Genomic DNA, 18,140 nt, shown 5'->3' on the forward strand with positions numbered 1-18,140 from the left:
TTCGGATTGATTTTCCTTTATACCAGAAACACGAACTAGATTTCGCCTGGAGTACTGTTCTTGGTCATCGAGTTTCGATTCCAGTAGACTAATATTGGCCTTCAAATCCGAGTTTTCGGTACTAAGCAGATTATTAGCTTGCTCTAGAGTCTTCCAGTTTGGAGTTGAACATAGACATTACACTCGAAACCACGTTTTCTACGATTGATTCAATGTGTGTACGAAATTTAGCTTCCAGGGTGTCAGATATTTTCTGGATTGCTTCTTCGGAGAGAGATAATGTCGACTCACAGGGTGATAGTGTTGTTGGAGATTCCATGATAGCCGGGAAGTAATTTGGGCGATTGAGGTCGTTTATGAGTTCGTTATCGGGCGAACTGAGCGCTCGCTTGCTGTTTCTGGTGCGATCTGGGGTTTGAAGGAATTTGACATTACCATGAAAACGCTAAGGCTAAGACAGAACGTTTTTTCTATTGAACAAACACTTGCAATACACCAGCAGAAGAGATTCGTACGTCAAAAGGTCCAACACTCACAATCACAAACACTTGCAATCCATCACTTTCAATATCATAACTCGCACTTTACACTGCACAATTACATCACAATCTTGACAGTTTATTCCAGCATTGTAGCATAACTTCAACTTATTGCCACTCAATATAATTTCTGATAATTTCAAATCAAATCAAAAGCATTTTGATTATTTGATTATTAATTCACGCGCTACTTGCATAACCCCTATATTTTATCATACCACCGCATTGATATCTGCCTGATATAACGTTGCCTGATATATTTTTTTATATCATGGTCAACAGGAAGTTCTTATATCAGTCAATGTTTGGTGTTACGTGGGATTTGCAATAAAGTCAACAATTTCTATCAACATTAATCAGGTTCAACAAAACAAACAATTTAATACCAAGAACGCATATATTTTATTCTAGTTTAAAGTCGTAAATCACAAAAACGTTTATTTTTGTAAAAATAACCACAGCCCGCACTACAAAGTTAAATGACGTCATCAATGGGACAATAAGTCTTAAATATCGATATAGTCATTGCACTCGCAAGTGTTGCACAGAAAGTCAAGGCAAATGATAACTGTATGCTAATCCTCAACGTTTTAACAAACGAATTAACACGCTCATGTCAATATTGACAACATCATCAAAATGTCAATTTCAATACACATCTCAAAAATGGCGTCTCCAAACTATTCGGTGAAGTGTGTTCTTCGATTAAATTTATCGCTGCAGTCCATTCCTGTTCTCCAATTCAAGACGTTTATATTAAAGCGGGTGTACTCTTCTCATTCGTAGTGCAAACAACTTTTTTTCTCTATGCGATGTTTAAAATAAGCGACTATTCGTGTCGTCTTTTCGAACGCCGTTGCTACATTTATGTCAACGTGTAAAAGCCGGATCAGCAAAATCAGCGGGAATCCGTACATTTTAAATATAAAAAATGGATAGTTTTGCAGATTTTTAGAAACATGTGGTATGATAAACAGAAAAACAGGTCCCTCTCCCATCGTTTTGTAATATATCAGGCTCGGCCGAATAAAATAACGGCTCGGCAAGCCTCGCCGTTATATTATTCTAAGCCTTGCCTGATATACTACAATACTCCCGTTATTCAAAAACAGATTACGAGACCAGTATATTACCAACTGGGATGTCAGTGTGACGTCGTGTAGCTCAATGATCCTATATAAGGAACTCAAACCGGTTTTTGAAAGATCATCGTATCTTGATATTGTTGACAACAAAAACCATAGGAACATTATTGCAAAATTACGTTTGTCCTCTCACAAATTATCCATAGAAACGGGCAGACACCAGAATATTGACAGAGATCAACGCAAATGTATATTATGTAACCTTAATGACATCGAGGATGAATTTCACTTTGTTCTTAAATGTCCTTATTATAATGATGTTAGGAATGCATTAATTCCGAAATATTATAGAATCCGGCCAAATATGTTCAAGTTTATTAAACTACTTAATAGCTCAAACAAAACTGTATTAAGAAAGCTAGCCATGTATTGTTTAACATGCTTTAAAATAAGAGAAAATGTCATATATATGTAGTGTTAAATAGAAATACATTTTTACAAAAAAATAAGGTCAGAAATATGTAATTATACCTATATTTGTAAACCTATATGCATAACATTGTGTGACCACTGTGTATTAAACCCATCCATGTACCATTCTCACGAAATATGTTCACGAACTATGTTTATTTCGTGTTTATTTAGATTATTTATTCTTTAAACTTCAATGCAAAAACTTCAAAATCTATGGAAAGGACTGTTTAATTTCGATTGCCACGAAAGTAATGTTCCAACTCGATTTACTCTACCGGATAGCCAGCTACCACCTGTCTTGAAACAATTTGAGTCGCGTTCTGAGAAAACTGGGATTAATGCATGTGCGTAAAGTGCCGTCCCAGATTAGCCTGTGCAGTCCACACAGGCTAATCAGGGACGACACTTTCCGCCTAAACTTGATTTTCGGTAAGGAGGGAATTCCTTGAATCTAAAAATACCATAAAAACAGAAAGTGTCGTCCCTGATTAGCCTGTGTGGACTGCACAGGCTAATCTTGGACGACACTTTACGCCCATGCATTAAGCCCAATTTTCTCAGAACAATACACATTTTGTGAATGTTACCAAATCGTATTTCAATTATACTGATTTGAGTGCGCATTTGTTCTGCGATCGATTAAACGATTTAAAACATTTCCTCCAAGTTTATTTCAAGTATAATACAAGTGGCCTTTTAATAGTTAATTCACGTCGATCCACAGTGGTGTAATTATTAACAGTTTATTATCATAGTACACTTCATTTATTGGTAGATCTTTGGTTCGATACGACATCTGCTTTTGAGTATCTCCTTACTTCATCTGAACAGTAAAGGTACATCGATACAATTTCCCGTGGACAAGTTTGTAAGCTTCCGAATCGTTTGTCGATGATATTCAAGAGTCAATTAATAGTGTTTAATGATATCCTATTGGGGAGCAAATGATATCCTATTAGGGAGCAAGTGACCGGTACGTGGCAACAAGTCCGGATGTTGTCCGATGCGGTCGCTATACATTTATTGCAGGTATTACGACTCCGAAAAGTGCAGGCCCTTTTTAGGTAAAAGCTGCGCATTCTGGCAAAACAATGGTGCTTATATTTAAGAGTGTTTTTCAACGCATTCAAGATATTTGTGTGTTAATTACATGATGTAAGAGCCGGCATTCACCTGTTATAATTGGTCTTTCTACTGTTCGTAAACCTTCAATTAACAAGTCAACAAAAGCATATCAATCAAGACGAAGGAATTGTTGGTTTTAACAAGAAGAAAAGGAATCGGGTTTGTGATACGTTTACTTTATCATAATAACGGTCTAATCAGTAACGATACTTCCCGCTGTCATGGAATATTTTTTCAAGAAAATAATAAACAGCTGTTAGCCTTTCGCTGAAAAGTTAATCGAGGCGTGCCTCAGTACATTTCAATACCCAAAATGACGTCGATTTTTCGACGAAATGACGTTACTATTCCAGCGAAATTCTACAGTTAAACTTTTTTACAATGTGAATAAACGGCGAAAAAAAAGCGTGAAATGAAAAGAACATTTGTTCTATTCGGTAGAAATACCGATTTTAATTAACTCGTGAGCATACAAATCTTGATATAATTATCTAAAACTAGAAAAAGCAGTTCCGAAAATGTGTTATTTTCACCGGTGAAACAAATAACAATTTGTTTATTTTCACTGCTGTTATTTCACTGCAGAAATGTCATATTTTATCATTAGGTATAAAAGAACGTATATTCTTATAAAAAGTCAAGTTAAGTCGGAAATGTCACCCCTGATTAACATTTGCGGACTGCACAGGCCGATCTGTGCGACACTTTACGATCACGAATTAAACACCGCTTTCCCAGAGCGACGCTAATTTTTAATTGCCACCGATGATGTCATTTGCTCAGGTTAAGTGACAGAAAATCGGATTTATACTGTAACTTATAGCAAAATATTGCACTTTCTTATCGTTTGTTTTCAAGTCTTCCGAGAAACGAAGTTAAACAACCTACAGGCGGTGCCAGAAGGATACGAAAATATTTTTTAATGTAAAAAACAACACACATACACAAAACAATCACAATCAAATGACGTCATACAAACGAACGTCTATACAGCCCGTGATTGCTTTATGCCAGCAATAGTGAAATTAATAGAACATTATACAATACGGTTTATTTTAGCATCGCTGTAGACAAAACGGGCTTGATTCAAAGAGTCGCAAAATATGGGTCCGTGCAGTCCGCACAGGTTAAACAGAAACTACACGTTTTGAATAGACTTTAATTTCGTTTAAACGAAACTTCTTTTAAACGAAAAATGCCTTTAAAGTGGAAAGTGGTGTCCCTGATAAGTTTATGTCGATTGCTCAGACATATCTGGGAGGAAACTTTACGCAGATGCATTAAGCCACGTCATTTAATTGAGCTAGGCTAAAAAAATATAATTCAATGCGATTTATTAATTGAGCCTTGTTCTGAGAAAACTGGGCTAAATGCATGTGCGTAAAGTGTCGTCCCATATTAGCCTGTGCAGATCGCACAGGCTATTTAGGGGAGAAACTTTCTGCCTAAACTTAATTATCGGTAATGAGGGACTTCCTTGAAACTAGATATACCGTATAGCAGGAAAGTGTCGCCCCTGATTTGTCTGTACAGGCTAATTTGGGACGACACTTTACGCACATACATTATGCCCAGTTTCTCAGAACGCGACTCAATTAATGCGCGACATATCACAAAATAAAAGTAAATGCGAATGAGTCCAAGCCTGCGATTAAATCTGTATCACTATACCTATACATGTATATCCACGTCGTGTCTTAGGGATGCAGCGGCCAAACCGTCCAATGCAAGATCAGTTATTGCAGAATGTCCAGAACCAGGTGAGTCTACTGCAAGGGGCCGGGGCCAGTGGGTCGGGCTCCCTCCTGAGCCGGATGTCCGAAAACGTGAACAGAATCACCCAACGACTTATGAATAGCATGAATTCCGGCCCTGGGTTCGACAGCGTAAATAATAACGTTATGAGTCCGGTGAATTTATTGCTGCAACCGACACAGAATCTGCAAAATCAGATTTTAAATGGTAATGACAATAATCCATCGCAGATACGGTTGTTGAGTAGTCCTTCCGGATCGCAACAAATTTTACCGGGGAAATTCGACGGCTTGACTATCATAGTAAGAAACGGAAGTTCTACACCAATGATTTTCCAACAGCCGAAGAGCGGCGCGGCTCAGCCGAATGACGCAAATTTAGCACTTGGAAATCTGTTTACGTCTTTAGGATTCACCTCCCCGCAATTGTCGCAAAATTTTGGAAATCTTCAAGGTGACGGTCGGCCGTCACCTGCTCTCCCCTCTAACCAATTCAGCGTGTTTCTAGGTCAGACGCCAGACGTTAACGCCGGAACTATGTTAAATCTCGGCGGGCTGCTTCAGCCGATGATTGGTGGCGCTCAAGTTCAAAGCTTTTCCCTTCCAGTTGAACAAGCAGCCGACATTAAGTCGTCTATAGGGCAGCGAACTCAAAACGATGTCCGTAATAATCAGGCAGGGATAACATCTCAGCTGCCCGACTCAACGGCTTTAAATATTGAAATAGCGAGGCGCTCAAACAACGCTATTCGGACAAACGCAGACGCCGGCGCTCCAAATATGCGTTTCGGAAATATCTTCGGTAGTGGATTCACGTCTAACACCGATCGGAACAGCGTCGGTGTCGATTCTGGTCGACCTAGGACATCTTCTAATACTGGTGACGCAGCTCAAAGTTCGTTGCCGGGAATTAACGTCGGTTCCGGGCCGAGAGTGAGCCTGACGCCAACCACTTCCGCCCCTCCAAAAACGCCCAGCATTCCACGTCAATCGGCGACTCCAGCAGATACCGTGAGTAAAATCTTATTACCTTTTGATATTGTATATTGTTATTTTTATAAAGGCTGGATGGTCAGTGTTTTAACATAATTTTCTTTTTATTGTTATAATGTTTGTTTGTGGGACATGAAGAATTGCCGTTTGACATTTTTTTGCAGAATAATGGAGCTCCAAAAATTACTGCATACACTTCAGTACGCACGCTTTTTTCTGCATCAATTGTGCATATATTTAGTATATGATTGAACGTTTTGGCGCATTTAATAAATATTTAGAAATGATTAAACTATTTTTTGCTTAGACGAGTTAATTTCTGATTGATTTATGAACTTCGAGGCTCTTTCTCATACCACAAATTTAAGTTGCGTCAATATGATATTTTGGCATGCAATGTCGCTAAATGCTATGAGCATATTCTCGGAATAAATTGCACATAAGCGATATATAAGCTTGGTCACGCTTTGGGAAAACGGAGCTTAATGCATGTGCGTTTAGTGACGTCCCATATTAGCCTGTGCAGTCCGCAAGGGGAGACGATTGCCGCCTGACCTGGATTTTCGCTAAGAATAGACATTCGTTTAACGAAAAAATAGCATAGAGTTGAACGTTTCCTCCCTGGTTAGCCTTTGCGTACTGTTTAGAGAAAATGAATGTGTCAGTGACCGCGAAACACCGAACATCAATTAACCATATAAGTGACAAATGATGTATTTTAACTGCACCACTGTACCGCAACTTCTAATAAGGGTCAATAAATTAAATTAATATATACCGCCTTGTGTCAAAACCACTTTATTTCGCTGACAGCTTAGAAAACGATAATAACTATGAAAGTGCAGGTGATTATAAAGTCTTCAGCTGATAATGACTTATAGTTTTAGCAACTATTTGAATTACGATGCCCCAATAAATTAAGTTCAACGTGTTCCTTTAATTAAGCATTCGTCTCTAAGGTATAGTTTTGACGTTATAATTTGCACAGTTTGGATAACATTAAAAATGTGTTAATTTGCTTTCTCGTAAAGATAACTATCAGCTAAAAGGCCTGATCCGAACATTAACAATTTAAAACATTTAGAATAAGAATCTTGGAATTCGCCTTAACTCTTTCAGTGCAGGAACCGGATATTGAAGGTCTTTGCAAACAGTTTGGATCCAGATGAGACGCTACAGAACGTGGCGTCTCATCAGGATCCAAACTGTTTGCTATTCTGATTGTATTCTTTGAAAAAAATCGAAGAAAATGCTAATTTTAGAAATTAAGCAGACGACATTTTAGCAGACGACAAATTTCCCAGCATGCAAAGGGTTAATGTAGGTTGGTTAAACTGTAAGAATATGCTATCGGTAGTCAATGGCAAACATACAAATGCATGAGCCTCGCTCTAAGAAAATGGGGGGAAGGGAATGCATGTGCTTAAAGGAGCCGCGTTCTGAGAAAACTGGGCATAATGCATGTGCGTAAAGTGTCGTCCCAGATTAGCCTGTGCAGTCCGCACAGGCTAATCAGGGACGACACTTTCCGCTTAAACTAGATTTTCGGTAAAAAGGGACTTCCTTTAAACGAAAAATACCATTAAAGCGGAAAGTGTCGTCCCTGATTAGCCTGTGCGGACTGCACAGGCTAATCTGGGACGACACTTTACGCACATGCATTAAGCCCAATTTTCTCAGAACAAGACACATTAGCACGTGTAGTCAGCCCAGGCTAATCTTGGACGACACATTCCGTCATAATGAGAGTTTTGCGACGAAGATACTTATTATAAACGATTAATATTGAAATACAATAAAAAGTAGAAAGATTGGCCCCTTATTCGTCTGTGTGGACTTGACCTATATGCATTACGCCCCGTTTTCCCGAGCGAGGCTCATAAGTAGAACATTCATCCTTTGTAACGCTGCGACCACATGCCTTAACGTTGCAGCTAACGTGCACGGCAGAATATCGACGTCTTCCGGGCCACACCCTGTGCCTTAAGGACAACAGGGACGTGACCAAGTCAGGGGTCAATATACAGGACCGGCTGTTCATCACACAGTTCCACAATGACCTACGAGCCAACGTGCAACCGCCTGCCGCCGATCTCATGAAACTCGTGAGTTTAAGTTAATGTTGTCTCTTTCACGCCTATGACGTTGACTGGTTTAGTTTCAGTTTCAGTTTCGGTTTGTGGGCAGAATTAGGATATACATGCCTTTAGCCACATACTCAACAACAATATAAAAAAAGAGGATCACACAAATGAAATACTAAACAAACATTATGTTACACAAGCAAATAATACAATTAACACATAAATAACTAATTGGTTTACATCGCTAGTGTTATGAAGAGAAACACAATAAGCTAACTATCAAATGGTTTGGTAAAAGTTGCGTTTTAAAATGTTTTTTTTTTAATCCTAACTCAACGGTAAATTTCACGTGTCTGTATTTAAAATTACTTTAACTTGGTGCTATCTGTTACGTGTATCATATCTTTTACGTAGCATTAATCGGATGATATCCGTAACGTTTGTTACGTTAACGTTTACTAGGCGGCATGGTTATATTGATAACATTTTCACGTTATGTTTAATTAAATATTTTAATACCTGTTTATGTAAGGTTGACTTGAAGGAGATACTCGTCATGTTGAATAGGTAGTAGCCATTCTGTGTGGTTTGTGTTGATCCTAACTTGATTTCAAGATTTCAACCGCTACTTTAATTATTATATATTTATGTTTGCTTCTGGTTCGCTTTATACATTCACATCCATTGAATAATATACTTAATGGTGTTAGAACTGATTTAATATCATTCGGGTGAAATGGTTTTTAAATGACTATGGTAATCGTTAATACCTGTTAAATTATTAGCATCAACACAACGAAGTAAAGCTGTTGACTGGACTAACGCCTCTCTATATATAGATCTATATGTATGTATGCAGGTATGCGCGTGGGCATAAAATTGTGCGACGTAGTACACCTTTCATCGTACAAAAAACATGAATTGTTAATTGCCACATAAAGCATGTTCAATATGCCCCTTTAAAATTTAATGTTCAGACTTTAGACCCATTTTTCATATTCAATTTGTACAGCATAAATATTATAACTCTCTACATAATTTAAACAATATATGGCGAGGCGGGGTATCGCCATCATTGGAAAAAAAAACTTATTTGTGCTTCGTCTTGTATATGCCATTAAAATGTTGGGTATCCGTTACCTTTTCACATTTCTAGCGTAAATTTACTAGTATCTATTAACAGAAAATCACGTGTCCTCCATTCTGAACGGTACACGTGTTTGAATAAGTATATTGACATGTTTAGCTCGCGTGATTGATGATGTACCTTACATGTTACATAACTTCTAGTTAACAGGTTTAAACATAAACAAGTTGAATGTGTTTTAATTAGTATCTAATACACCTGCTGGTCACATCAACTACGTGCTGTTACGTGGAATTTTTAATAAATTAGCATGTTTAACAGATTAACCAAATTAACTTACAATTTATCGCATGTAAAAGTTCAGTTATGCGCTAATGGGTCCTAGTTTACTGTATGTAGAACAGTATTAAAAATTGCGTCCATATTTGGAGATACACCATGGAGCCTCGCTCTGGGAAAACGGGGCTTAATGCATTTGAGCAAAATGTCGTCTAAGATTAGCCTGTGCAGTAAACACATGTTCATCAGGGACGACGCTTTCCGCCTTGAATGGATTTTCGTTAAGAAAAGATACAAGCGGAAAGAGCAGTCTCTGATAAGCCGGTGCGCACGACACTTTATGCTTATGCATTAAGCCCTGTTTCCTCAGAGTGAGGCTTAATTGTTAATTTGAGTTATTGAAACGTTTTTCATATTTTATCAACTGCCAGTACTTTTGTATTTGTATCGTATTATTTCCACACCACTTGGAAAATGTGGAAATATTAACTCCAAATTAAAAAAAAAGTCGCACAATTTTTTTCCGAGCTACAATAATTTATCAACCAGTATAGACCTTTGCTTTTACGTTGTTTTCTAGCAATGGGATGACCGACTGGCGGCAGTTGCACAGAAATGGGCCAAACAATGCGTCCTGGCGCATGACGATGAACGAAAAATACCGGGTACGAATGAGACATGTCTCGCATTTTCTTACTTTAAAGTGTAACGGTATGTTACTATTGATTAAATTAATCGATATAAAAATAATATGTAGTTTTATCATAAGTTGTATTTTGCTTGATACAACCATAATGAACATTAGCTATTTTAATCCAAAACGTGTGAAGGCAACTTTCACCAAAAAAAAAATGCCGTTTTTTTTCTGACTAATAACTATGATACTGTCGCTTTAAAGGAGTATACCCTTCCTTTGTCCGTGACGAGCATGCTTTACATTAATCTTATGTTTACTTCCGTGTATTGCATTTCGGCTGGCACTCCATTACGACCTCGTCAGCGATATAATGAGATAGATTGAGATCGATTATAGCCCAGCTAGTGAACCAAGCACGCTTCCTCCTTGTGGGACATTAAAATACATACGCTGCGTGATTATGGAATACATTTAAGAGTTTTGAATATCCATAAGTTTATGGTCCGCAGCATACTCAGATGCTTCACTTAGTAACCTTATTGAACTAAATACTAGTCAAGAGAGAACATATGATCGTTATATTTAGAGGTACTATGGGTTTCGTTGTCTTTTAACACTATTCCTCGCTAACGGTGCTGTCAACTATTTTAAACTTTCGGTGAGCACATTTATGCGACTTAATACTTTAATCTTTTAAACCATGCTTCCTTCAACTGGCGCCTGGTAGTTTAACGAAAAATACATTAAAACCAAACTTTTAAAAGACCTCATTGACAGACAGTCAGTAAGACAGACAGACAGACAGACAGACAGACAGACAGACAGACAGACACAGACAGACAGACAGACAGACAGACAGACAGACAGACAGACAGACAGACAGGCAGGCAGGCAGGCAGGCAGGCAGGCAGACAGACGACAGACGACGGACAGACAGACAGACAGACAGACAGACAGACAGACAGACAGACACTAAGACACTAAGACACTAAGACAGACAGGGGGACAGAAAGACACTAACACAGACAGTAAGACAGACAGACAGTAAGACAGACACACAGACAGACGGAAGACAGACATACAGAGTTACGGACAGACGGACCCAGGGAAAGAACGACAGACAAACGTTATTGGTCGATATATAATCTCTCCCCTGCCAAACAGAGTAATTTCCATGTGTTTTCTAGAGCTCGGCCTCACGGTGGGGCAGAACGTTGCGGTGGGCTTTGAGAGTTGGCAGGAGGCGATCCGGATGTGGTACGATGAGATCTCCATGTACCGCTACGGCTTCGAGCCAGACTCCTACCTGGGACCCGAGGGCTGGCGCCAGATCGCGCATTTTACACAGGTATGTGGCAGCAGTGGTTGATTTTGCTTCATGCTTCATAAACTACCAACATGACGACCTTAATTGTTTCACGACAATCCGGTTTAGTAAAAACATATGTATTGGTTTAGAATATACTACATTACATACACGAGCATAAAAAATTAATCCCCAATCTTGGACTAGTAGACAAGCATCAACGATGCATATGTGAGCTCTGCTCAATGCTGGAGTTTAAAATGTATGAAAATGTAATTTGAATCGGGTAGTTAAGGGATGCTATTTTACGACGACGATTTTTTCGCCTCTACGGGGTAAACAATCCAGTTTACGGAGTTATTTGAAATGTTTATTTATGATTTACACATGTAAAAGTAAAAAAAAAAAACACCTGACGTTCGGTTCTTCATTATACATATACTTTTGTCCCTTTGTACAGGGTGCAGGATCAACGGGGTTTTCAGGGGTTAACACACGGGCTGGTCAGAATGTATACACGCCGTTAAGAACTTTATTTTTGCAAATATCTCAAGTTATTTAAATACATTGGCAAACATTTTTAGAGCATACAAGTTTTTTTTGCAATTTGTACCGATATCTTAAGATTTAAAATTAAATCATTGAACACGTCTGAAATCGGTTCCAAATTTTCACGTTGCGTGCTGCATAACCGAGTTGATGAATGCAGTACACATCGAATTTGTGGCCAAGAACACAGGCTTGCTAAATTCTGATGTATTTCACATTGCAATAATCAGCATAAAAACTGTGTTGTGTGCTTTAGTTGAAATTCTAAAGAAAAATTGTTTTTAAAAGTTATTAAAAAGCACCACTTACCGATGTGTTTACATTCATTTAAGGTCAATATTGAACCACAGAAAATCACGAGATCCTGCACCCTGGTACTGCGATATTTCGGAAAATATTACACGATGCATATTGGCCATTTGTATTAGACCGATGCAGTAATGTTCATAGGAATATGCCGCATTACCCACTGGGACCGGTGTGCCTTTGTGGCTTTTGCATACACATGCCGAGAAAGTACTTGCCACATTTATCACGAAAATCCAGTTTAGGCGGAAAGTCTCGTCCCGGATTAGCCTTGACGGACAGCGCAGGCTAATCTGAGGTGACACTTACGTCCTATATTATAAACGTTGCATGCGTTTCCTGTTTCAGATCGTTCAGAACGGGACGTTTCTGGTGGGTTGCGGTTACGCGGAGTGTCCGAACACCAAGTATATCCGGTTCTTTGTGTGCAACTATGCGTCAGGGTAAGTTGTACAGAAATCTTAGTTTCGGATAAAAATGAGCCGCGCTTTTGGATATCGGGGATTAATGCATGTTCGTAAAGTGTCGTCCCAGATTAGCCTGTGCCGTCTACCAAGGTTAATCAGGGACGACAGTTTTCGCTTATGCTAAGTTTACATCTGGCCACGATCTCCCCGATTAGCCAGAGGCTAAAAAATCGGGGAGCTCTACGATTAAATGGTATACTCCACGTTCTGTTACGCTTCCTTTCGAAATCAGCACGTTTTGTTGCTACGATCGAGCCCACGATTTGCATCACGTTCTGTTACGCTTTGTTGCGATCAGCACGATTGGCTTCCACGCTCCACCACGTTCCGTTACGTCCTGTTAAGATCTCCCACGACAAAGCCGCTTTGTTGCGATCTCCTGCGATTTAACCGATAAGAAAATGAATCGGGGCAATCGTGGTGAAATTTAAGTTTGATTTAAAATCTGTCCCGATGCCCACGATGTCCCCGATTCAACCACGTTCCGTTCCGCTCCCCCACGATCACCCCGATTCGACTCCACGCTCTGTTACGTTCGCCACGATGCTCTGGAATCGGGGACATCGTGGTAATCGTGGCCAGATGTAAACCTAGCATTAGTTTGGATTTTTATTTAGAAGAGACTTTTTTCAACGAACAATTCCAGTAAAGCGAAATGTGCATCCCTTGCTTAGGCTTATCTTGGACTACACTTTACGCACACACATTGAGTCCACACTTTACGCACACACATTGAGTCCACACTTTACGCACACACATTGAGTCCACTTTCTCCGCAACACGGCTAAAATTTTAAACATTTGACCTAAAAATCTCCAATAAAAAAACACAATAATACAATAACAATATGAAAAAAAATAACCCTCAACTGGACTCAAACCACTGACCCCTGGAGTCCTGGAGTAAAAAGTCTCCCGCTTAGACCACTCGACCATCCGTGCTCATACTATGAGCGAATATATTTTTTACTTATATCAGCAATCCTCGTAGTTTCCCAAAATATAGCGACAACAACAGAACTTCCCAAATTATTCAATCGTTTCGCGTTGCAACGCTTTATAATTTTCAGACTTTCATATCACCAAAAGATGCATATAAAGGATATTTTAGATCATGGTAAATGGTCAGTATTACTTTTTCCTCAAAAATATCATAACTTTAATGAAAATTTGCGAATCTAAAACAACCTTTTTTTAATTTTGTCAATTAACCAAAACGTGAACAGGCCCCTTTAAAATATAGGAACGCTTAACTTGACTTAGGAATAGTTTAAACTTCTTTAATTGATATCGTTTTCATCGAAATCCTAAGGCTTATTTGAAACGCTGTCGAGTCCGTTTCCTGCGACTTGAACCAGTTCTTTGTGTGTGTGTGGTGGGGGGGGGGGGATCTAGAAAACGCTCCCTATCGGGATTCGAACTCGTGACCTCCCGATTGCAAGGTGGACCCAATATCCACAATGCCACGGCGACTTTACTTAACTATCTAATCGCCTTTCGCATAAGACGTTACACCGAGAAGTAGCAGACATTGTGATTCACACCAGACAGTATAAGACTCGCTGGAATATGTAATTTCCTGTATACTGCACTTCCTCAAAATGTAGCCGCGTTCTATGAAAAACTGGGCTTACTGAATGCACAGTGAGCGCTGGCTAGTCTGGGGCAACACTAATCGCCTAGAGTGGATTTCCGTTTAGAGGAGTCTTCCTTTAAATGAAAACTGCCATACAAGTGGAAAGTGTCGTCCCTGATTAGGTTATGTTTTCTACGAAGCCGATTTTGAGTTCTGCTGTGGGCAAGGACACTCTGAAAGAGACATCCGATGCCTCGGAAAAAAGTATAACATACACAAAATAACACGCTCTTACGTACGAATTAACAGTTAACGTAACTGTAAAGCTGTATCGTGTACGTAATTAAATATTTATAAGATACTCTAACCCAGATATACAACGAGTTTATAAACTATTGAGTGTGTATAAAAACATGTTCTCTTTCACTGAACACCGACCGGTAGAGGTTGGGAACTGTATTGTTTGCCCCTACCCCCTAAACTTTAACCCATTAAGAATTCTTTAAAACAATGTTTTCGAAATTGTTTCACTAAGTCATTAAAACAAAATCTAATTACAAACGCATTTCTTGGTCAACTGCGACTGAAAAGTTATGACATGCGAAACATCATTTCATTTAAGTCAACTACAATCCGACCATAAAGAACGTTTTTACACTGTCAACCAATCGGATACCAAATACTCAGAGGCTACACCCCACGCATTCTCCGCGCATATCCGGTATTTGTAGCCACCGCTGAAGATCACGTGATCCTCAAACTTCCGACATGTGCAGGGCTGTTGTTTAGCAACGACTTTCCACGCGTCGTCTGCTTCCGTTCCGATTCGTTCGACCACCAGACGACAATCCCGAAGAACGCTATTTATTTTGTCTTTCGGATACTGAGTCCAAATCAGCCAAACGAATATCCTTAGGCCATCGGCGTGTTGGGCCGTCCTATCTTTGCTGACCTTTAATGGTCCGACTGGCATCAAAGGGGTCCGTAACGGGTGCCTAGGACATATCATCTGAGCTTTTAACATGATGTTAAAAATTCCCTTCACGTGCTCGCTTAGTTTGTAGACCTTTATAGGCAGTCGATCAACGTGTTCGTCTTCAATATCAAAATCCAGAATAAGGAACGCGTCTCGTGGCTGCTCACGTATGAACTTCCGCAATACGGTGATATCCAATTCTAATGACGTGTAAATCATAACCATTCGAGCTTCCGGGTTGCTCGGGTGGCACGCGCCGCTCCAGTATACGTGCACGTGACGGTTGTTCCGGAGCTTTGCGAAGAACTGTTCGTGAACGCTCGACTTCACGAGGCTATCCGCCTCGTCTCCGGAATGAACGGCTTTATCGTCGATGAACGCTTCGCTGAACAAAATTGACGTAAACGCGCCGGGGGCTGACGCCATCTTTGGTCGTGGCGTAAGGAAGCGGAGTACGAGCGGCCACCACTGAAAGACGAGATGGTGGTTCGTGATGACGACACGGTTGAATGCGATGCCATTACGATAGACCGTCTCGAAGAATCCGGCATCGGAATCGTTGCATTCTTCGTCTAGTTCGAGAATTAAATACCCACCGCGGCGCTTGTGATCGAAATGCGGAAGTGAAGTCAGCCATACGGGAACTTGATGAGAAATTGCGTCCGTTTCCGCGTTCAAGAAGAACAGTATTTTTCTACAGAAAAAAGCCAATGTGGGGTTGAAATCGATTGTTCGGACAACCCGGATGCTGTAACTGACGTATACCTCTCTCACGAATTCCTGTACAATCTCGCACTGGAGGTCGGCTTCCGGTGTTGTGTCTTTGACGATCAAGAGTTCGCACGATAATACAGAATTTCTACTGACGTTTACACCCATTTTTGAAAATTAGATAATAAATCCACTTCTTTCTAGAGACACTTTTAACACAATAGCTTCAATATTTTAACTTCTGCCAACTTGAATATTTTGTAGAATTTGGATAGTATACATCTTTTTGAATTGACTTCTTGGTTGCTCATATAAAATTCGCAATTACTGTAGACACTTTTTATATATGTTTAGTTCCATACACAATGGTTCATTCGTGGTGTTATATGTGTTGGTGTACATCCATTATAGTCTTATCGTTATTTCGTGAATAATTCGTTGCCTTACAGTTTACACGAGGTTTTTCAAGTGTTAAGGTCACTTCTCTGTCGTCCATACGTGGAAATTTATTCTCCCACGCTTGAGTGAACTTTATTTGTTTTAACTTCTGTAATATTTAAGATTTTGTATCCACTGAACAAAAGCCTTACAACGATATGAAATAATGTCTGCGTTTTTAAATTATACGAATCAACACAATAATGTAATGAGCAATCCTTGTATTCATAATTCGGTGAAACTTATTGATCAGAAATTCAAAAAATAAATTCAGGAAGTGTTTTTAAACCAAACAAAACTTCGATATAGTGTTTCGCGAGAACGAGTAATGAGACATATCGAATATCCGTTGTAGAGCGCATATGAATGTAAAACTAATATTCCCTTTATGATTCAAATATTCCTTCGTGCGCAGTGCAGTGTGACACCGAACAAAGAACTGTGCCTTCAATAAGACGTTAAGTATTGATTAACATTTAAACCGTTCCGTTATTTAAAGACGTAGCGTATTTTCTTTTATTTATATAATAATAATTTACTTTTAAACTTAATAAAGTTTATAATTTGAATGGCGGTTCGTAAACGAATATGTTGCGTCACTCTCAGTTTGTTTGTTCGTAAATACAAGTACCATTTTCGCGTTTTTTCCAACATTGAGCTGTGAGAAAATCTCTTCCCTAACAGTGAACGCGTTTGCTATAAAACGTTCTCTATGATAAATTACCATGCATCCATTTCAATTTCTTTGCAGCGATTCGAACTGTCAGTTTTTTGCACGTGGTCTCACTTAAGCCAAAAGTATCTGCATTTTATTTTGTAATGCGATAAGTTTTGCTCTTTCAATCTTTCAGTCTAAAGGATCTATTATGTGACACCTTTCATGAAATCAGATCATTGAAGCATAATCGATCCGTCATTGAACTATTTTTGAGAATGTGTCCTTTAAATCTATCAGCAAATTAGATCATTCCTTTATCTATTTCAGCCAATCAAATCTCGCCTATCCGTACACAGCTGGCTCCCGATGTGAAGTCTGTCCTCACAACTGTAACAACGGATTATGCGGTAAACGTCCGCTAATTGCACTTCTATTTATCATTTGAATCTTGTTCTGGGAAAAGTGCACTTAAAGCGTGTGGGAAAAGTGTCGACGTCCCAGATAAAAAAAACCTGTGTAGTCTACCTACATTCCTCAAAATCTTGAATTTCTTTAAGACGAAAATTTCTTAAAACGAAAAAAAATCATAAAAGCGGATTTCAGTGTCGGCACTTGTGGCACGTGCATTATGTCCTGTTTTACCAGATCGCGACTCAATTAAATTACATTAAAATTTGTAGTTTTTATACGCTCTACTTTCAAATTGTGTGAGCCAAGCATTTTTCTGAATGTTAACAAATATTTTTATCCGCACATTGGTTTGTAAAACGCGTTTGCCTATTCAACATTTAAGTAAAACGTATGTCGATTCCTCGTGCGACATCTCAGTTTTGCCGTCATATTGGCGGATATGGGACTCTCCGTAAATGCGCCTTCAGATCTTGTCCAAACTGTAACATGATCTTGTTTGGGATTAAAAAAACAAACTAACCACAGATGATCACTTTGCGAAAAATGACATAATCGCTGACAAATCTTATGCGTACTGTAACTTCATAATTCTTTGGAAAATTTGAGAATATATTTCCTCATGGAGACGTTTGTATCGCGCGTAATTGCTATGTCACAGTTTTAAGGTCAAGATTACACTCAAAGTT

At 39.1% G+C, this 18,140-nt stretch overlaps 1 protein-coding gene across 1 annotated transcript in view; it reads left to right on the forward strand.

The window, feature by feature from the left end:
* LOC127831436 (uncharacterized) overlaps positions 1 to 18,140 on the forward strand; it is a 38,165-nt gene that overhangs the window by 13,439 nt on the left and 6,586 nt on the right. The window contains exons 2-7 of the mRNA XM_052356418.1: positions 4,925 to 5,988; positions 7,905 to 8,075; positions 10,001 to 10,085; positions 11,245 to 11,405; positions 12,567 to 12,661; positions 17,371 to 17,450. Of these exons, the coding sequence (XP_052212378.1) occupies positions 4,925 to 5,988; positions 7,905 to 8,075; positions 10,001 to 10,085; positions 11,245 to 11,405; positions 12,567 to 12,661; positions 17,371 to 17,450 (1,656 nt within the window). The remainder of the gene's footprint in view (positions 1 to 4,924; positions 5,989 to 7,904; positions 8,076 to 10,000; positions 10,086 to 11,244; positions 11,406 to 12,566; positions 12,662 to 17,370; positions 17,451 to 18,140) is intronic.

Source organism: Dreissena polymorpha, chromosome 5, assembly GCF_020536995.1.
Source record: "Dreissena polymorpha isolate Duluth1 chromosome 5, UMN_Dpol_1.0, whole genome shotgun sequence".
Lineage (NCBI taxonomy): Eukaryota > Metazoa > Mollusca > Bivalvia > Myida > Dreissenidae > Dreissena > Dreissena polymorpha.